The 21,984-nt window shown below is 33.9% G+C and overlaps 2 protein-coding genes across 3 annotated transcripts in view; both read right to left on the bottom strand.

The window, feature by feature from the left end:
* LOC145322641 (syntenin-1-like) overlaps positions 1-534 on the bottom strand; it is a 14,778-nt gene extending 14,244 nt beyond the window's left edge. The window contains exon 1 of one of the 2 annotated variants that reach the window (XM_080164814.1): positions 466-534. The gene's annotated coding sequence lies outside the window, so the exon portion shown is untranslated. The remainder of the gene's footprint in view (positions 1-465) is intronic. The other variant, XM_080164815.1, reaches the window with a different exon arrangement.
* The window catches only part of LOC145323102 (protein maelstrom 2-like), a 22,867-nt gene extending 883 nt beyond the window's left edge, over positions 1-21,984 (bottom strand). The window contains exons 1-18 of the mRNA XM_080165485.1: positions 21,898-21,984; positions 20,603-20,695; positions 19,386-19,517; positions 18,473-18,542; positions 17,395-17,463; positions 16,734-16,758; positions 16,281-16,325; positions 15,736-15,831; positions 15,286-15,370; positions 14,474-14,570; positions 13,686-13,790; positions 13,234-13,327; positions 11,950-12,058; positions 11,626-11,691; positions 3,963-4,038; positions 3,806-3,840; positions 2,651-2,752; positions 1,460-1,511 (exon numbers count right to left, since the gene is read on the bottom strand). Coding sequence (XP_080021611.1) covers positions 1,460-1,511; positions 2,651-2,752; positions 3,806-3,840; positions 3,963-4,038; positions 11,626-11,691; positions 11,950-12,058; positions 13,234-13,327; positions 13,686-13,790; positions 14,474-14,570; positions 15,286-15,370; positions 15,736-15,831; positions 16,281-16,325; positions 16,734-16,758; positions 17,395-17,463; positions 18,473-18,542; positions 19,386-19,517; positions 20,603-20,695; positions 21,898-21,947 — 1,401 coding nt within the window. The 5' untranslated portion in view covers positions 21,948-21,984. The remainder of the gene's footprint in view (positions 1-1,459; positions 1,512-2,650; positions 2,753-3,805; positions 3,841-3,962; positions 4,039-11,625; positions 11,692-11,949; positions 12,059-13,233; positions 13,328-13,685; positions 13,791-14,473; positions 14,571-15,285; positions 15,371-15,735; positions 15,832-16,280; positions 16,326-16,733; positions 16,759-17,394; positions 17,464-18,472; positions 18,543-19,385; positions 19,518-20,602; positions 20,696-21,897) is intronic.

Genomic DNA, 21,984 nt, shown 5'->3' with positions numbered 1-21,984 from the left:
CTATTGATTTAAATTGATACTAGCGGCTACGCTCCTACAGGCCTCTAGGGGGAACTTGAGTAGAATGAGGAGTCAACCCTCTCATAACAATGTATTTTTCCAAAATAGTGAGTATTTTTCTAGGTATGATTTCTCTTGGAGGGGTGGAGGCACCCTCCACTAAACTGGTTATAAACCGTCCCTGGACCTATTTGAAGCTTCATAATAAAGGAGAACCCAAGCGGTCCAAGATCTGTAAATACAGACACACATCCTATTACTTTCAATTAATGATAGCTTCTTAAAACATAAGTATGATGCGCCCAATTTATCTTAATTCATATTTTAGGGAAGCACTATTTGAAGATTAGCACTGAACTTCTTCAGGGATAAGACAATGGGCGATAAATGAATGATATTCTGTGATGTTTCAGTGTTTATAATACCTTAATTACGAGAAATCTAAATTAATAGCCTCCTCCTTACTCCATAGACATTTCACTTCAAAAGATTTCAGGTCTCAAAATTCATATTAAAGGTGATTTTAGTCTTTCTGAAAAAAATATAACAAAAATAACATGAAACGGTTATAACACATAAAAAAATAGATTACAGTATTTACTAAAACATTGTTAATGAGGAAAAAAACTTTAAAAACTGAAATTCAAATGAAATCACTGGCATGGTCAATTATAATTTTCATTATGTATGTACAGAGTTTAGATATAAGGTAATGACAGTTATCAAACAAAAAAATATTTAGAAAAGAAAATGTACAAATCTTCTTTAATCATATAAAAAATTATTCAAAGTTTAATTACAGAGCTACAAGATCAGTATATAATAAATCACAAACATTGTTTGTTTACAAATTAGTTTTGTAAAGATCGTTTTCCCTCCAGTTTTCTGGCACAACTCTAGTTTTCTTTATCCTAAATGTATTATCTTATTATATAAAGAAGTAAGGTTTTTTTTTAATAATAACTACTTAACTGATTGGGTTTTATATTTCTAAGTAAGGTCAAGTGATAGTTTTACGCTATTTTGTTTTCACGCTATTTACGCTAGGTGCTAGGGGTGCGGCCGCTTGTGTTCAAAATGGGAACTAGACACGAACAAGAGCAAGAGATGTAATCGTCAAAAACTTTTCTCTCTCGAATAATGTGATTAATTCACATGTGACAAAATATAAACAAAACATAAACCAAAACATATTGTCCTCTAGAAATTCCTTTAAATGTTGTGTCTGGTTGACCAGCTAGGGATTAAAGTAAAAGAATAGAGGGATCATGACCCAATTTTGTATTGGGTCTTTGAAATCAGCTATTAGATTTAGAATAATTAACACAGCCTACAAAAGAACAGAAAGTAGTTTGCTAGCAAATGAAAAAGGTCTCCCCCACATGGGCCAGGTAGTTTTATGGATTATGCATATATACTTGTACATTTATTGCCTAGAGCAACAAAACTATTATATAACCTGTACTCGCTGTCTGATCCTCTGCATAACCTCACTTCTTGAACATCCTGATGTTTGTGTGCAAATATTAAGATTATAAATTGTAAATAGCAGTAGGGGCATAATTCTGAGCGCATTTAAGAGGGGGAATTTTGTACATTTATAGGAAATGACAGGGGTAGTTGCACGAAGTGCATTTAAAATTGAATTTAGTGAACTACATATTTTTTCTATTAAATAGATTAAACTGCATCTAGAGGACATGTATTTGAAAGAATTTCAATTTTCTACCAGGTAGTTTTTAAAAATATCAAGACTTGAAAATCATTTTTTGGGATATATGCAATCAATATTGCTGTCCTGTTTTCATAAACATAGCTTGATGACTATTTTGTTGGTGCCTTATTGATTGCTATTTATTGCAATACAAAAGGGGGGTATTTTTAATGCAACCATCTCGTAATCAATGATTAAATGGCACCTAGAATTCGAACTTCGATCTGAAATTTTGCATGAAAAATCCTTGGCGGCTCAGCCTTGGTAGGTCTATTTTCCCTAAATCGAACAAAAAGTTGGAAAAGTAACGGCTCAGCCGTTTTGCCATTTTTTGTCTATCTTAAGAGCAAATTAGTTGCGAAACCTTTCTCCACATAATACTTTGTGTCGCTCAAAACACTTATCAAACGGTTCTAGCCGGTAGCTGTTAGTACCAGAAATTTAAAAAATTGTTATTGCTATCATTTAACATGAATTAAACAAAAATATATTTTTAAAAGTTGATTCCTACGTAATTAATGATGAATTTGCCCTGAAAATAGGCAAAAAACGGCTAAACGGCTGAGCCGCCAAGGATTTTTGATAGAAAATTTAAGATCGAAATTCGAATTCTAAGTGCCATTTAATCATTGATTACAAAATGGTTGCATTAACCCCCCCCCCCCCCCTATATATATTAGAGGGTATTCTTGTAACTTATGCATGCAATCAGACTCATTAAATGCACTTCATGCAACTATCCCTTTTAGTATAAAATTTTGAACTTGACGTACGGGCTTGTTTTTATAGTTACAAATCCAATTCTGTTTACAAAAAATCTTATATGACTGGATCTACCAGCAAAACTTTGAAAATTTAAATTTGGGACTTTACTTCTAGGGGCTAGATGCTGCTATTGCATAAAATGCTCTTTATGATTGTTTTAATATTCCTGAGGACGTGGTGGAGAATGATCCACTACAGTTAGTGTTGATAGAATCTGTACTGGAGCATAAACCTGCCAGTCTAGACTTCATAACACCACCTCCAATGTTTCCTAATTTCATGTTCATTGTCCATTATAACAATTTTCATAAGTCTTATCAGATAAGTTTTAATTAATGTCTTCACTAAGAATAATCCTTAAACATACCCTGACATTCATTCTTCACTTCACCCTGTATAAATGGATTTATCATTACTTGGATTTTACACCAGATTATCATGTACTCTGCCAAAGTGAAACTTGTAGCTGGATAAAATAACGATCCATTATCCACCCACTTTACCCCTCCTACTGGATTAACGAACTGACCCATAAAAGATGTCATTGTCCACGTTAGCAACCTAAATTGAAAACAATTTTTCCCTATCAAATTATCCACGTTTAATCTATATTTATTCCTATTACCCTGTATATTCAAATATTTATAAGGGGAAAGGCATAATTTTTTTAAATGAAAATATTTGTAAGGAACTTAACCAAATGAAAAGATTTACAGCTATGAGGATTTGCTTGACATTTGCAATAATGCAGTACAATGTAGAACCGCCAATAAAACGTCATTTCCCGCCTTTTATTGTTTGGCAATTTTGGCGTCAGTTAGCATGGATCTAAAGGAATAAGACAATGGCCGATAATTTGTTGTAGTTCCCCAATGATGAAACACAAATTGCCAATTCAGTATACTACAATTAGTGGTTGAAACGTATGTACACTCAATTTAATGAACAAACCAATAAAAATTCAATTCAGTCTCCAGAGTTGTAAAGCAAACGAATATTTAAACTTTAGGAACCAGTGCAGTGTATTAAACACTCCAATATTTCCTTAATCCCTGGTCGAGTAGGCAGCAGTTTATGCAGTCTACTACATTGGTCAACTACCATGTAAACTGTTATAAATCTTTTATAAGGCAAAACCCTTTGTTTTTTTTTAAAGAAGTGGCATTTATGCACTCATCCTTCATTTACATTTTCTGCCATAGTTGGTAAAGCATTTCTTTAACAAACAGGGCAAACATAAATTCATAACCAACAGTTAGTGGCCTTATAGATGAATATCTTTGTTATAGAGAAGCTGCAGCGCCAGTGAAAATGAACAACGCTCCTGAGGTCAAAGCAAGGCGACCGCCAGCTCCAGTAGCCTGAAATTTAATACATTTCGAGTTATTAAACTTATATGTACATAGAAGTGTAGGTAAAAAATTATCTAGTAATATTAACACATGCATATATCAGACTATGACTTTGATCAGATACTTTATACCTGATTGTTGCTCTGTAGATGTTGTTGTAGCCTTATCATAGACAATCTCTCCTCCACCTGGCGTCTCAAACTGGAACTAAACAATTCACAAAATAGTAAGAGCAACAAGTGTCCGTCAATTACATTTACAAAAGGGGAGCACTATAAAAAAAGAGTATAACTCTGTTTTGAGGGTCCCTAGGGCCATAAAAATGACGAAAATGCATAAAAAGTTTTATATGGCGGAAGAAGTAAAAACTATATGTCTATTTTAAAAAACAAAGATGTGAGATAAATGTTGGAACATTGAATTTAAAAAGGGCTAATTGTTAAGTAAGAGAGTGGTAGCTTGAGCATAATTCCGTCAAGGTGTTTTTTTTAAGACAGGGGTGTATATTCTGCACAAGATTTATTTTTTTTCCCCTGCTACAAAATTTTTTATTTTTTTCCCCCCCCTAGATTTTTCTTAAAAAGTAGGGGGGGAAATAGAAAAATATTTAAAGAACTCTATATTTTATTTATTTCATCCCTCCTACCACACATTTTTTTAGTTTTTTTAACCAAGGAGGGGGGCGAAATGGAAAAAATGTTTTCAGTTTTCTTAATTTTTACATTTTTTCCCCCTCCAACCACTTATTTTTTATTTCCCCCCCCCCCCCCTGAGCCGGGGATCCCATGCAGAATATACACCCCTGTTTTAAGACTAAAAAATAGGGGTAGAACGATAATATTCACTACATAGCTTTCTTCCTTTTTGAATACAAATGTTGAAAAGAAAGTTTATCTAATAAAATAACGGTACCGAAGTATCAGTTAAAAATCGCCAAAAATTCATCAAATGCTTTTTAAAGTCAAGCTGACAAAAAATCACTTTTTACGGAGTGCAGCAAAATTAGAGCAGATTTTTAAAAATAACAAGTAACACCCTTATCTTAATTTTTAATTTGAAAAATCACGAATATATTGCCAATTATTTTAAAGGTATTTACTTTTTAAAACATATTTTTATTGTTCATAGTAATTTTACTATAATATGTTAAAAATAAATTATTATTAGTTTGACAAAAACCAAACATTCGAAGGAATTTTATATATATTATCATAAATAAAGGCATAAACTCACTCACCTCGCATTATAAAAAGCTTGTTCTGAAACAGGTACATCTGATGATTTCTTATACATTGATTTCTGTGATATATCCCGACTTATAGATCATTTAAACAACAAAGTAAGACGACATTCTGGCCATCCTGATTATGACTTATTCTTGACTATTTATGGAACTGTTCTGTAGATATAGCTTTATGACTTAATGTATGGAACTGTTCTGAAGATTTATTATTGTAACTTTGCTTGTACTTTGATTGACAGCTAATGTTGTATCTTCTTTACCTAAACAAAGAACACATTAGTGTTGATCAGCGTCCCCCTTCTTTTCAGGTAAAGGTTCTGAAGATATTGGTGATTCTGTGTATGATATTCTCCGAAGCAATGAAGTAAAGTTGTACACTCTATTTGTCATTGTAGGTGACAAAGCTGTAAGATTGAGTGGAGGATGCATTAAAGAATTATCATGAGCAGGGTCAGCAAAAACATCATTGGTATCAATATCTTCCTCAATTTCTATGTTGTCTGAATAATCCCAATAAAGAGAAGAATCATTCGATTTTTGAGATTGATTATCTGTTTGATCTAACAAGTTTTCTTGTGTTGAAGAATGTCGTGGTTTTGACTGATAAGTTTCACTATTATCTGATATTTGTTGGTTTTCTGAATCTGTTAAAGTTCCATCGATTTGCGGGATAATATCTTTTTGTTTATTATACATTGAAGAAATCTTTTTTTTTGCTTCTGTACTCTGTTTCCTTGTAGATGCTCTTAATATAGGTTGTTCATTTGCATAACTAATATTTTCCAAAGATCTAGTTCTATTTAAATCACGAGCAGCTACAATTCTTTGATGTTGAATTTTTCTTTCAAGATTTTCATATAACTGAGGTTTATGCTTTTCTTGTTGTTGTATTCTGATATGTGCTTGATAATCTGAATAAGTACTTTCTGTAGCTCTTGTATCAATAACTTTTTTCACGTCAGTATCATCATTTTCCTCATTGTCAGAATCTGATCTGATAGGATTCCAAAAATTAAATTTCTTAGGCATGGTTTGTTGTTTTGGTTGTTGAGGTAAAAATTGGTTAGTTACATAAATTCTGTCTTTGTCTGTTACATATTGTTTTGATCTGATATTGGCCTTGTTTGTATGTGAATGTATAACTTTTTGAATTGTTACCTTTTCTTCATTTCTGTCTGATACTATGAACACATCATTGGCTTTGTGTTTGTCATATTTACCTCTAATCAATACCATGTCTCCCAGTTTTGGATCGTTATGTACTTGTTCTGGAATTTTTCTGTTGTTTATATCATTCTGCTTATTTCTAACTTCTAATTGTTCTTTTTTTATTTTTGAATAATCTAAGTTGAGATTTTTGCCTGTAAACATATCTCTGTTGAAATGAATTTCAAAAGCCGAGATTTGCCCTTTTCTTCGTAATTTAGTGTTTACATTTTCAACAGCCAATTGAAGTGTAGTATTTGATACAGGTCTTCCATCTGGTTCGATTCTTTTCAATTCTTGTTCCAATTCTATACAAGCCTTGTCAATAACAGCGTTACTGTTTTTGTTAAACACATCAGTTTTGATTACCTCTATGTTGAGTTTATTCAAATCTGGATCTTTCTTGTCTGAAAGAGGACTGAAACCTGTGCCATTATCCACTCTGATTGAACAATTTCCCGCCAATTTCATAGCCATAATTGTGTCAATGATGGCTTTCTTCAATTCTTGATGATTTTCATTCTTTATAATTCTGGCGGCCGTATATGAGCTAAAATTATCTCTGATAGTGAATATATATTGGCTTTGGCGTCTGATAACATCTGCATGAAAATTGGTTCCAGGTACTTCTGTTTCTGTGATAGTCTGATGTTTAGCTATAATGGGGATCTTTTTTTGTGTAGAACAAAAAAAACAATCATTGTACAGTTGCTCAAGAGCTGCTAGTAATCCTACAGAATAAAACATTTTTTCAAACTGGGCTTTTAGCTGTGATTTACATGGATGTTGATGGTTGTTATGTAATTGCCAAAGAATTGCTGGAAGATGTGTTTGCGGAATGACAGTTAATTCATTTTGAACAGTAGAATACTTATTTACCTGGGATGGGACAACAAGCAGATTATCTTTATTTATTTTGGCTACAGCACATAATCTTCTAATTTCTGAATTTATTTTACCTGATAATTTATTAGGTGTTTTTCCAGACTTCAGTAGAGATTTTGCTTCCCTGGTTGCTTTTTGCTGGTCCTGAATCTTGCTCCAAGCTGTCTTGTTATTCATAGAGTCTGAGGATTCCACTGAATTTAATGATGATGGTATGAGTACTGAGTCTGATGATTCTGAAACGAAGTTACATATTGAACAATGCTCTGATGTACATTTAGCAGGATGCCTTGATTGATAATCGCTGCTTATATTTTGCTTATTTTTCCCACTGGCCAGTTGAACTACAATTGGTATTCTGTTTATATTATTAATAAAGGATTGAATTCGGGGACTTGTACTATACAAACCTTTTTTTATTAATTTTACAGCATCAGCAACAGGTTTGGAGTCAGGTGAAATTATTACTGGGTGTTTACATTCCTTAATTGTGTTCATTTCAGCATTTATGGCCGTTGCAAAAGCAAGAGCCTCAAGTTCACAAGCCATCCATTTTGCATGGTTTTCGTCCAATTTTACACTATGAAATGATACTGGGATTTTCTTACCTTCTTTAATGGCATATACAGTATGTCCAATTCCTGGTGGTGTTTTAGCTGCATCTACTTCAATTAGGAGTTGATCTTCAGGGCTTGGTAGGTACAAAGTCTGTAACTGTTCTACTGCTTCTGTAGCAACCTTAAATTGATTTTGTAAGGTTCTGTTCCATTCAATGTTTTCTTTAGAATCTCTGTCGGCTACTTCTTGATCAAATGGGTTTAAGATTAATGTAAGATTTGGGGAGGCTGGAAGCAAAGTTTTAAATAATCCCAGGTATGATCTCAAATCTTTCACTGTTTTGATGTCTGTGTATTTAGTGTTTCTGAGGGCATTTACTCTGTGGGGAGAAGGTGAAAGAAATCCACCTTGAGACCATTTCCATCCTAAGATATCAACTGATTTAAGAAAAATCTTAGTTTTACCTGCTGATATTTTGATGTTTGCTGATTGAAGCTTCTGTAGGACTCTCTTGTAATTATCTGCTGTTTCTCTTTCTGTGCTACCTCCAATATAGATATCATCGGCGATGCGGGCAACTATTCTATCTTTCATTTCTGGGCCTAAGACTTTACATAAAACTTCATCCAATTCTTCACTTTGGCCCAATAAACCTTGTCCTGATCGTCTCAGGAATCTCATACCACCAAAGGGAGAGGTTATACCCAACCAACTAGCATCTTCATTATTCATATGGTTTTGAAAAAAACCGGAGCTTAGATCCATGGTAATTATGAAGTTCCATTGTCCCAACTGTGAAAATATCTGTTTAGGTTTAGTTACACTAGTTGGCAAATTTTTTAGGTGATCATTTATTTTAGAAAAGTTAACCACTAACCTGACATCATCTTTTGTAAGTTCATTCTTGCTTTTATTCTTGGCTCTCTGTTTCCTTACTAAAAAACTAGGTGAACAATATTGCACATTTATTCCAAATTCTTGAGGGATTCCTAGAACATTTTTTTCAGTTAAATCATCTATAACTTCTTGTAATAGTTGTTTTGTCTGATGATCATAATTAATATGTTGGACTTTTGTTGCTGTTGGACGATTTTGATCCGCCCAGTTGAGGGAACATATGTGCTTGCCATATCTGTGATTATATCCAGTGTTAAGATCTTCATTGAATACATCTTTGAAAGTGTGATTTATCTCTTTTATATAATTTACAATTTCGGAGCTTATGCTATCTTCATTTATTTCAATTTTTGTAGTATTGTCAGCATCCTTAATATCTTCAATTGTTGTTGATTTGTAATCTTGATTAGTAGAATTTTCCATATTGCCTAGCGTTCTTGCCTGAATTTTTTGATTTTTAACCTGAACTGGTTCATTTAAATTATTTTTGATTAATATCTGTCCATTTTGTACGGAACAAATTTGTGGTTGCGGCCAATTGTAATGTTTATTCTGATGCCATGGCTGTACCGCAATCTGTGTATCATCTTGATGGGGAACAGGTACAGCAACTTCTTGTCCAGGTAGGATTACATTCAAGTGGCTATTCTGCAAAATTAAATTGTTAGGTTGTGTAGGTAAAATAAGGGATTTGCTGGTTTCAGATACAGTGAATTTTTTGTGAATTGAAATAGTTCTAGCATTCAAATTTTGGATAATAGAATTTTCTTTGATGAAATTGTTCCCTCCTACAAAACTACAGTGTAGATCTTTAACTACAATTGCGTGAAAACGGACAGACCATGAATTTCTATGAAAAATTTCATCTATTTCCCCAAAAGAAGGAAGACTTGTTTTTCCATCACAATTGAGAGTTAGGTTTAATCTTAAATCCGTGAGAAATAACAGCAGATAATTTGGCAAAACTAGAAGTAGCACCTGTATCCAAATCAATGTTGATCACAGAGTTGTTGACATCAGATACAGTAAGGGTTTGTGTTGCTATTGGAGTAATGAAGTTACAGGCAGTCCTATTAGAAATAGAGTCAGTTTTAAGATTATCATGTATTTTAGCATTATCCTTTATATCATAAGATTTATTTTGCTTTAATGAACAATCTTTTTTTACCTGCTGCTGTTGATCTTCTTGATCATCATAACCATACTCTTTTGCTAAGTCATCTTCTTCTTCATCTATATTGAGAGCACTTAGTTGTTGGCTTAGTCTAGAGTTAAGCATTTGTTTATCTTTCTGAGATAATGAGGGACATGATTCTTGGCCTAGAAAGTGACTACTATAGATGGTTCTTGATAATCCAGAGATATGACAAAGTCGGCAAAATGGTGATGCTTGTGTGTTTTGTTGGAAGCTTCCTGTTGGTCTTTGACGATAATTATTGTACGGAGGTCGTCTTTGTCCGCCTCGCCAGCTGCCTCTAGTATTTCCTCTTTGTTGTTGGGATGACATGTAGTTACATTGTGGGTCTTCTTCTGTCATAACATTTGATAGAGTTGGTTGATCAATATCTTGAATGTACTGTTTGCATTTTGTGAGGATTTCAGTCTTAAAATCCATTAACCTTTTAGAAGCGCCAATTTTGTAGGAGTAGTTTTCTCGAATAAAGGCAGGCAGTTTAGGGTGTAGCAATCCTAGCACATTCAGTAGTATCATATCCTCATGTGAAGGCGTTAAAGATTCATTTTCCTTCAATGTTTCATTTTTCCATTCGATGAGGGTTGATTTTTTTGCAAGATTGCTGATGACCATAGACCTGTATTGATTGTAGAATCCTATTGCAGATTGCTGACCAGTTGGATCCCAGGTTAGATCTAGTAGGTTGAAGAAGTGTATTCCTTGTGTCATTATATCATAATCCTCTCGTATCTTTTTATAAATCCATTTGATGCTTGTTGATTGTTGTTGGATTGGGTTGTAGAAGTCCATGTGTACATATTTAGCCACAATAGTTAGAAACTGTCGGAGGTCACGTCGGATGTCTGGTAGATGTTCTGCTTTATCAGGCTCTTTAGCCACTAATATTCTCTTATCATTTATTTCAGCTGCAATCCAATTTTCGTAACGGCCATCCGGTAGAAATTTACGAAATTTTTCCTCTATTTCTAAGTATACTTCTAAGGTTTCTCTCCATATCTCGAACTGTACGTCACTAATCCCTTCTTGAGGTAGGGTATTAGGAGGATATATTTTGATTGATGACATGGTAGATAAGAATGTCGCAGTACTTTTGTTGTCGATATATCACAGAGACCAACGAGGGGGTGAAAAAAAGGGGAGGGGGTTAAAAAAACAATAAAATTTAAATAAACTACTATTTTCACTTTTTTTTCACACTAAATATTTGAGATTGTTTTAGTTTTCACTGGATAATAAAATGTTTACTTTATTTTTAAAATCAATAAAAGGTTTTTAAAAAAATGTTAAAATCACTTGGTGAGTGTTTTTTTAAAATTATGTCTAAACGACCAATAAAAAGGAATTAATTCCAATTGGGAAAGGAGAATACTCCACAGGTAGGATGGTTGGGGTCTCGGGACGTGAGTTAGCCTAGCTGCCACCACATAAATAAAGGCATAAACTCACTCACCTCGCATTATAAAAAGCTTGTTCTGAAACAGGTACATCTGATGATTTCTTATACATTGATTTCTGTGATATATCCCGACTTATAGATCATTTAAACAACAAAGTAAGACGACATTCTGGCCATCCTGATTATGACTTATTCTTGACTATTTATGGAACTGTTCTGTAGATATAGCTTTATGACTTAATGTATGGAACTGTTCTGAAGATTTATTATTGTAACTTTGCTTGTACTTTGATTGACAGCTAATGTTGTATCTTCTTTACCTAAACAAAGAACACATTAGTGTTGATCAGCGTATGTATTACAAACCATTACGGAATTATGCGAAAGCTACTACTCTCTTTTCTATAACTGTACCTTGAGTCCCTTGAGCGAATACTCTCTACATCACTGTAATCTGAGTAGCCTCCACCTCCATATTCACTAAAAAAGAAATAATTCAAAAGCTGTTAATTCTAACTAATTGGTCTATGGGTTTTAATTAAGAAATTCGACCGTTAATAGCCGACTTTTTTATTGGGAAGAAATCAAAACAATACGGACTTTCTTACCAAAATGTGTACAGTTTCTACCCAATAGCAGGTCTGCATGGTTCTCTTAGTAAATTCCTATTGGTTGAGCCAGAGAAGCTCTCTATATATCTCTATTGATGATACTCTATAGTAATATAATAATATTTACCTAGATATAGAAATAACAGAGTTAGTATCACTACAACTATCCTCAATACTGGATACATCATTCGTGTTGCTAGATTCTCCAGTTTCATTATTAACCTCCAGGGCGCGCACTAAATTATATTTGGAGGATTAAAGAGACTATGCACGAACAAGAGCAAGTGATTTTAAGCACTTTCTAGCAGAGAACCTGAGAAATTTTATGTTGAATATACTAGGTTTATGCTTAATATGGTTATAAAGACTAAAAAAATAGGTTTTAGAAAAAATCTTTTAAAATATCATCAAATGTTTTTTTTGAGTTTAAACTGTTGTTTCAAAAGTTTTGACACTTAAGTGTAGCGTAATGGGTATAAACCTAGTAGGAAATTCACTTAAAAATACTAAGGTCCAATGCTGGAAGGTGCTTAAAATCACTTGCTCTCGTTCGTGGATAGTCCCTTACAAATTTTTTTTCAAAGCTCGGTTCAATTTTAGAGCTAACAGAAGATAAAGGTTATGATCTGCGGCTAAGGGGTATCATTAGATTTGTCGGTTATATACGACTGAAGGACTTGATTGTTCTACCTATGTTATAAGTATACTTTAGAGAAATCTCGCAAAATAGCTGGACAGTATTTTCAGGGTCATAAATCTATAATTCAAATCACAATTTTCAGGGTATATGTCGATGCAACTGGAACGGGCCCTCCCCCCCCCCCCCCCCCCACACACACACAATCTCAATATATATTTTGTATTTACAAGCTACCCAAGGCAGATTTGGGAAAAGAGTAATTAAATTGCGTCCCAACATAAAAGTAAAAAAGTAAAGGGGGAAGGGTTTATAAAACCGGTAGACCCTGTGACGACTTTCAATTTGGTCTGTGTGTATCAGCCAATAGCGTCGGAAATATTAACACAGCCAAGTCGCTACAAAAGGGCAGATTCCAATTTGCTAGCAGAAGGAAAAGGTCCCCAACACGGATCTTGGACAATGTAGCTTCGGACAAAGTAGCCTCGGACAAAGTAGCTTCAGGACAAAGTAGCTTCAGGACAAATTAGCCTCCTAAGGAAAGTAGGCAGGCCAGGGGGCCGAGCGCTTCGGCCATATTGGAGACTATTTTTCGTAGGAAGCTACTTTTCTTAAGTAAATGTCCTGAAGCTACTTTGTCCGAAGCTTCTTTGTCTGAAGCTACTTTGTCTAAGATCCCCCCAACACTGGAGCCAGTTAGTTATCTGGATTGTATATCTATCTTGATATGATTAGGTTATAGATTTGGCTAAGCACGCTGAATAAAATCCCAACCTGGAAATGTTTTGTGCTTGCCAGGTATTAGGGGAATGTCCAGGACAGGACACAGAGTACCACAGAAGTTGTAAATCCAATTTCTTACCAGTGCCTGAATTATACATCGTATGTTTTTATAGACAGTTGTCCGCGAATAAATAAAATTTATAGGATAAATTCATTTATGATTGGCCCTTAGTGGCCAAACGCCTGAGCAAACAAGAAGTTCATTGGTAATGTGATTTTTATTTATGTTTTAGTTTGCAATTTCTATAAAATGTTTTTTTAATCACGGTTCCGAGGTAGTGCAAAAATGACGAAGGAATATATCTTATCATGATTTTAGCGTTCCAAAATTGTACCTTACAGTTACAGAAATTCAAATATAGGTTTACATTGGTGCAATCGATTGGAAGGTTGGTTAATACCATATCTAAATTAACGATTTGGCTTGAAAAATATGGAAAAACCTGAGAGCAGTAGGTGACATCCATGCCATCATTGAGATGTAGGTCACAGGCTATACCATCCCACATGCTCAAACAGTTGTCCAGGGCAGGTACCAAGCCAGAGGCCTTATTAATATAATAAAAGTAGTAAAATACAGGAAGAAAATAAGTCGTTTATTACACTGGTCCCCAAAGTTTTGTAATAACGTTTTCTTATTCGTTGGCATATCTTTGGGGCCTCTAATGAATTTTGATTCGTTGGTTAATTAACTTGAGTGTCCAAACGTTTCAACCACTAATTGTAATCTACAGGAGGGGTAATTTTGTGTATCATTAAATGGGAAGTAAATCAATTTATCGGCCATTGTCTTATTCCTTTAGATCCCTGGCAAAATAAGTATTTCATTATATTTTCTTGTAATTATATTAATTAAACAAATTCTAACTTACTCAAAAAAAACTATGAAAAAAATAAATTTTGATAATTATTCTGATATTCATAATTCACAGAATTATTAGAAATAAGACAATGAACGATAAATTGATATATTGTATACCCTTAATTAGGATAAATTAAATCACCCCTTCTTTAGAAAAAAAACAACCTATAAGGACTTTATCAAAAGTGACCAAATGACAGAACTTAAAAACATTAGGGTATTTTATCACATCTTCATTTGTTGGTTCAAATTATCACCAACAGAAGGGGTTACTTTTTTGTCCCAATTGGGCGGGATGGCCGGTGAGGGGGTATACGTCAAATTATCGTCCATTGTCTTATCCCTAAAAAACCCTGAATACAATTAAACCTGAGGCAGTGCTTTGCAAACATAGCGATATAGTTCATTAATGTCGAGAACTGAGCACGGAAATATCGCCTTCTCTGTTTCCTCCATGGCATTCATACTGAAACAAGGATGACAACATCCATAAAAGCTCTAATATCAAAAGGAAAGAAAAACAAACATAAACACTTGTAAAATGTCAGAACTGAAAACATTGTTGTAATAGGATAATTAAAAGTTATTTAAAAGGTTAAAAAGCAACATGTTAAAATGAACGTATGGACTTTCTGGTAACGATTATAGATTTGCTTTGCTTTCTAAGTCGTACTTAACTGGTATAAGGAATCAACATGAAAGTTTGAAATCGATAGGACAATGTTAACATGTCTAAATTAACGGAATAAGCTTACAGTTACGGAAGGACGGGCGTAGGGACCGACTCTAACCATAGAAAAGCTTCGCCTTCAACAAGAATAATTATGTAATCAAGTCACACAGCACTATCAAGAAACATCATTTACTAAAATTAAGATAGATTACAGTCCTAAGGCACTAGAATACCAACTATTACAAACAACCAACCCTTTGACTGCACGACCTTTATCTGGAAGTCTTAGCCGTGCATGATAATTAGTTTCACATGTTTTGGACCAATGCTTCCCCCCCCCCCCCTCTTACTATTAATGCCGTGCATCTTACATAGCAGCAGTAGGTAAAATCTTATCTTTAGTTATGACGCGATTTTGTCTGAGATTCGAACCCATCACCTCTCCAACGACGAGTGGATACGCTACAGCCGCGTGTCATTGAAAAAGTAATAGTTTAATAACAATTACCTCTTTAGAGCTTTGGTATAGAGAAAATCTAAAGTTTCTTGAACTATTTCTCTTTTAGAACCCCATGTAAACATAAGTTTATCTCCTGAAAAAATAAATAAAAAAAATTCAAGAAAATTGCAAACTGCGTTTTCCCAATTTTTCTGTCAGACGCCAAATTAGACCCAATTACATCAATTTAGATTGTAAAATTTTGAATCATTCTATTGTAGAAAATGGTGAAATTTACTTTAAGATTTAATAATAGCCTACATCTAAATAGATAAGACAATGGCCGATTCTGTACATTGCAATTAGTGGTTGAAACGTTTGGACACCCAACTAAATGAACCAACCAATGAAAGTTCAATAAAAGTCCCCAAAGTTGTTAAGCCATCGAATAAAGCATGCATTTTTCTAACCTGATTGTACATCTAGAAAGCCTTTAATAGGGGAGAGAATTTTTTTTACCTGGTTGCGCATCTAGAATTTCTTCAATAGAGGCAAGTATCTCGTGATAGTTGGGGTTTGATGTGCACAGATCTAGCGGTATCTTGTGACTTCTTTCTAAAATAGAGGCAAGTACATCATAATAGTTTGGATTTGATGTGCACAGATCTAGCGGTATCTTGTGACTTCTTTCTAAAATAAAAACAAGTATCTCATGATAGTTTGGATTAGATGTGCACAGATCTAGTGGAATCTTGTGACTTCTTTCTAAAATTAAAACTTTTTTTGTTGGACTGTAGATGTTGAACTTGATGAATGTTAATCTTAATGTTTCACATGTCTCACATCCTATTGAACAAAGTTTTAAGTGATGATGTCTGTGCTTTTTAGTGATTTTAAGAGAAAACAAATTGGACAATAAAGAAAAGTACATCCCCTGTGACGATGGACAAAATTACCCCTTCTGTAAATTAATGTTCAATCAAGATTTGATATAACAGTAAAAAAAAATTAAGCCAACGAATGAGAAGTTAATGTTTTATCTTTGTTTGAGATATTGACAATACCTGAGCCTTGGATACATGTTGCCTTCCATCCCACAGGTATAGCACCTGGTGCAAGAAACTATAAATACCTGAGCCCTGGATACATGTTGCCATCCATCCTACAGGTATAACACCTGGCGCAGGAAAATTTTAATTTCTGAGCCTTGCATACATGTTGCCTTTCATCCAACAGGTATAGCACCTGGCACAGGAAACTATAAATACCTGAGCCTTGGATACATGTTGCCTTTCATCCCACAGGTATAGCACCTGGCACAGGAAACTATAAATACCTGAGCCCTGGATATATGTTGCTATCCATCCCACAGGTATAGCACCTGGCGCTGGAAACTATAACTACCTGAGCCTTGAATACATGTTGCCTTCCATCCCACAGGTTTAGCACCTGGCACAAGAAATTATTAATACCTGAGCCTTGGATACATGTTGCCTTCCACCCCACAGGTATAGCACCTGGCGCTGGAAACTCGTGGTACAACTACAAATAGTCAGAAAGGGGAACAGGATAAGTTAAGACTTGTATCAATAAAGTTTGAATAGAAATAATGTAAGTTCTCTTTACTACTTAAGATATCTTGTTTGTATCTTTTTGGTGGGTGGTTTGGAAGGTTTTATCAAAAAATATTTGACAGCTTAACTTTAAAATCTGTTTTCTATCTTAATCCACAATGATACAAAAAAGGACAAACGTTAATTTATACCTATTTCAAGTCTTGATATTTTAAAAACTACGTAGTAGAAAATTGAAATTCTTTCAAATATATGCCATATAAATGTAGTTTAACCCATTAACCAGGAAAAAATATGCGGTTCACTAAATTAAGTTCAAATGCATTTCGTGAAACTACCCCTTTCAACAACATTGATATAACAAAGTACTAGCGTCAGCGCCCCTGGCATCTAAAGGCTTTATATTCAAAGTGCAGAAATTAGCCTAAATTTGTTATATCCCAAGGCTTTAATCTAAAAATCAAAATAGCCTAAATTCACCCAGGAAATTATGTGATTATGAAGGAGAACATAATTAATTCAGTATTTATTTAAATCTTAAGCTTCAGACAAAAAAAAACCTTACTACTTTTTTAATATAATTAAACGAAGTACAATACATTACCTCTAATAATCCTTTTTCCAGACTGAAGTTGGCAACACAAATCTCAGCTGGCAAAATAATACCATCAATCTAAAACAAGAAAAATATAGTCTATTAGTAGTACAGCATATTAGGAGTTAACAATATCTTAAATGAAAAAAAAACAGTAAACTTATTGGAAAACATGAAAACAGTAAAATTAGAAATAGACGATAAAATACAAAAAATCATACTTTGTAACTTGTAAGCTTAAGTACTTTTACGTTGAAATGGACGTCACATACCCCTAATGTAGAAAAGGTGCGTTACTAATAATAGTTAACATAATAGGAGTATTAAGTATTTGGCCACTCATACATATATATTAAGTCTATTTCATAAAGCACTTAACTAACGAGCTCAAGAAAAGAATTTAAAATCTTAAACAAAAAGCATAAGTTAGTTTTTTATTATTGCTTTTTGGACTAAAACAAAACACTTGACAAATTTTAATTTCTATTCAACAATCTAAATTAAAACACTAAGAAAAAAAGGATCATGGAAAGAAAACGAAGCTTCCGGTTTCGTCGTTTTTTCACAGTAGCCTTTCTCCTATTTCTAGCCCCTGCGGGGGGCTCTAGCCCTGCAGGGCATATTTTCTAACCCTGCGGGGCAATCATTAACATTTACTTAACATAACCTAACCAAAAATAACCCCTCAAAAGCTACTGTGAAAATACGATGAAACCGGAAACTTCGTTTTCTTTCCATGATCCAAAAAAAATTATGTAAATTTTTCTCTTCATTTGTGAAAATTACTTAAAGCAAGGATGAAAACATCCATGAAAGCAGATCTCAATAGATAAGACGGCCAGGCGTACGAATGTAAACAAAGCTTTCTGTAAAAAATAAGGGAGTTGCTACACAAATGAAACAAACTTTTTAAATGGAAAGTTTGAAATCGTGAAGACAATTCTAACATACCTATGTTAACGATTAGAGCTATTCGTTACAAACGTTTATACTCTAAATTACGAAAAGCTTCGCTTTTGAAAATTTGCCTCTTTACTATAAGATTCAAGGTTCTAAATCTATCGAAGTATGTAAAAAAAATATATACCTTTTCAAATATATTGATGTGAATAACTGTAATAACTGCTGTATCATAATCCCCATTTGCAAAAAGATTTCTAAAGTAGATTTTCAACTGTAAAAAACAAATATCATAATCCAAAATAAAGCTAGAATTTAAAAATTCTTATTGGTTGATTTAGAGTGTGTCTCTAGATTATTTGTAGTATATCTCTATTGGCGTAACTAACAGACGAACAGACAGACAAATTTTTTTGGGACAATTGTTTGTCTTAAAGACCATACAAATGACAAGAAAGCATTGAAAAACTTTTATGAATTGGTGAAAGAAGTCGACACTAGATGCCTTATTTTAAAGACAAGTGAAAACTAGGGTCTCAATATCCGATGTAACGAAGTTCTTAAGAGCAATGCAGCAACATGTACAGTGTACACAAATATATATTATAATAATGTATTACTTTTTAACGATTATCACACCAAATCTTTGTAGTAAACATCAAAAAAATTATAATCGATGGAAATTTGGGAACCATAGTTTAAATGTGAAGTAAAGGTGCCATGACAACAGCATTAAAGTGTACAAAAATTCCAACATGTTTTAATAACTGTAATGCTTTCAATATACCTGAAATATTCATATTACTCACTTTAATGTGTAACAAACGTTCACAATCAATAAAACATGTATCATTGAATAAAGATATTTTAGCAAATTTCTATTTTATATTCTGAAAGGGGGGGGGGGGAGGTGGCGGCAGAAAACAGCGGTGAACAGCAGTGGTGGTAGTCCCTCTACCCTTTTTTATGAAAGATACTAAAACTTGGGGTAATTATTGACTCAACTAAAAAGAGTTTACCCGCTTATCTCTAAAATAAAGGAGTAAGTAGCACCCAAAATAAAATTGCTGGTATGTCGTACCCCCCCCCCCCCCTTTAACCTTATCTTTGTATTCATCACGAGGGGATCATTTTCTTGTTCTTGGATCTTCAAAGCCACGGCCTGGAGATCTCTGCCCATGGAATCCTTGGTACCGTCTGCCACTTCGTATCTTCCTTTATTATCCTTATACCTGGAACAAGAACGATTCCGTTAACATCCGTAAGTAGCGAAGCTCCTAATTATAAAGTTTAGAAGTACTGCCAAGCAGATTAAAAGAAATGGTAAGCAAATAAGACAGGTGACAGACATTGTGAGTTGTAAAGTGATTTATATGAATCTTTTTAGACAACTAGGAGTTACCGAACAATCACGAAAAGAAAAGCAAAGATTAATTTAAAATTCTAAACAAGTTTGCTTTTATAAAGTTCTTCATAAAACCACTCCTAAAGGGAGTTAATCACTGGCCATTTTTATCAGTTGCTTTGCTAAGGTCACGGAAATTCAGCCTTAAAGAAATCATATATAGAGTGAGTTTATGAAAGACTTCATAAAAGAAAAGTTGTAAAGAATTAAAAAGTATGAATATTTGTTTTTCTTATCATGGATAAGTGTAAGCTCTTAGGGGCTGAAATTCGAAATTGAAAATTTCAAACTTTAATTTTTCAAAAATTAGATTTAGATGGATTTTAAAATTAGCAAAAGGTGTTATTAGACCTACTTACTGATACAAGTGCAAAGTCATTTTTGCCTAACACTAAAAAAAACTTTTTGCATCTGGCCGTGCAACAGTGAAACTGAAAACATTTTTTCCATTTCCCCCCCCCCCCCCCCTCCTTGGTGAAAAAAACTAAAAAAAAATGTGTGGTAGGAGGGATAAAATAAATAAAATATAGAGTTCTTTAAATATTTTTCCATTTTCCCCCCCTACTTGGTGAGAAAAAACTAAGGGGGGAAAAAATAAAAATGTGGCCAGGGAAAAAAATAAATCTTGTGAAGAATATACACAACTGGAATCTTCACAAAAACTTTAAGCAGTCTAGGTAATATCTGAGAAAAACAACTTTTTCCATAATATTTTTATGTATTCTAGAGTAGACCCAACAGACCAACGTATTGTTGTCTATCCTAAATGGCAGCTAAGAAAACCCTATTTCCCGAAAATGTACCTTACAAATATTTGGAATTATGAAGTAACTTTGAAACTGACAATGAGAAACCTAAATTAGAAAGACTTTGCCGAGCAGCTTTCTAAATAAAATAAATCTCCAATCCTACCGGCTTTTGCCAGCTTTGTCCAGTTGGTCCCAAAGAGGTCCGGCCTGTTCTAACAGTTCTGGATTGGACAGGTCCTGCCAGCCAGGATTCAACCTGTAATCAGAACCACAAAATAGTAATAAGCTTTCACCTATGTTTTGTCTGTTTTCACATGAAAAGCAATTCGAGGTTTTTCGTATTAGCTTATACCAATGACAAAATTATTTTGAAAAAAAATCGCGAAATATATACGTGGTTTTCAGATGTCGTCTCGTTGGGGGGCAAGATATAGTAAAATAGACGTCCTCTCCATTTGCCCCCTAAATGTTATTTTAGATTTATTTTACTTGTTGGTTATACTTTATATCTAATTTCGTATTCTTTTACGCAAAGAGCCTGTCGAGCACCTCCCCTCATTTTAAAAATAAATTGAAAATAAGAGGTGCGGGGAACCGTTTTTCCCTTACCCCTGCGGGTTGCTCTAACTTTGAAGGGCTAGACTATAAACAAATAAACGACAATGGGGTGGGGGGGAGAGTTTTGACACATTTGCGTAAACAGTGAGTATAGGCTTTATCATTGGACTGAGAGGATAAGTTATTTGGGATAAAATCATTCTTATATGTTGAATTTTCCCAAGTTTTAAAATTTTTTGGATAAGCCTCCAGGTTCCGGAGCTCCAGGCCTCCAGGTGGTCTCTGTACAGGTAAAAATGAAAAAAGAGTTAGAAGTCAACTTATGAAACAAAATATGCATTTTTGTTCTTCAAATATGTGAATAACATTCAAAAATATGCATATTTTGTTTCATGGGTTGACATCTAACTCTTCAAAAAAAAAATTATTTTTTTAATTTTACCTGTACAGAGAGGACCTGGAGGCCTGCAGCTCCTGAACTTGGAGGCCTATCCAAAAAATCTTAAAACTTGGGAAAATTTATCATATAAGAATGATTTTATCCCTAATAACCTATCCTCTCAGTCCAAAGATAAAGCCTATACTCACTGTTTACGCAAATGTGTCGAAACTTCCCCCCCCCCCCCTTATTTTTCTTACTTTCAATTTATTTCATAAATGATGGAGAGGTTTTTTATGCCCAGCACAACGAGGCACTTTGAAAAAACACACTGATTTTTTTTGGATTACTGGATCTAAAGGATACAAATCAGACTGGAATTTTTTTTTAGTAACTACGAGATAATATAAATATTATTATTCGTGCAATATGATACATGCAAAGTCTAGGTATCTAGATAAAGTTTTGATGTTTTGTATAATTTAATCCTTTTCTAACAATATTTTGATAAAATACTGTACCTTCTTTGCTCCTGAGCAAAGTCCCAAAATGGGCTGCATTTTCCTGGCATCTTAACGTTTCAATGTAGTTGTGACGTTGATCTGAAA

This window comes from Acartia tonsa, chromosome 6 (genome assembly GCF_053477335.1).
Source record: "Acartia tonsa isolate MP-2025a chromosome 6, ASM5347733v1, whole genome shotgun sequence".
NCBI classification, from domain to species: domain Eukaryota; kingdom Metazoa; phylum Arthropoda; class Copepoda; order Calanoida; family Acartiidae; genus Acartia; species Acartia tonsa.
This window is presented reverse-complemented; position numbering and strand designations above follow the sequence as displayed.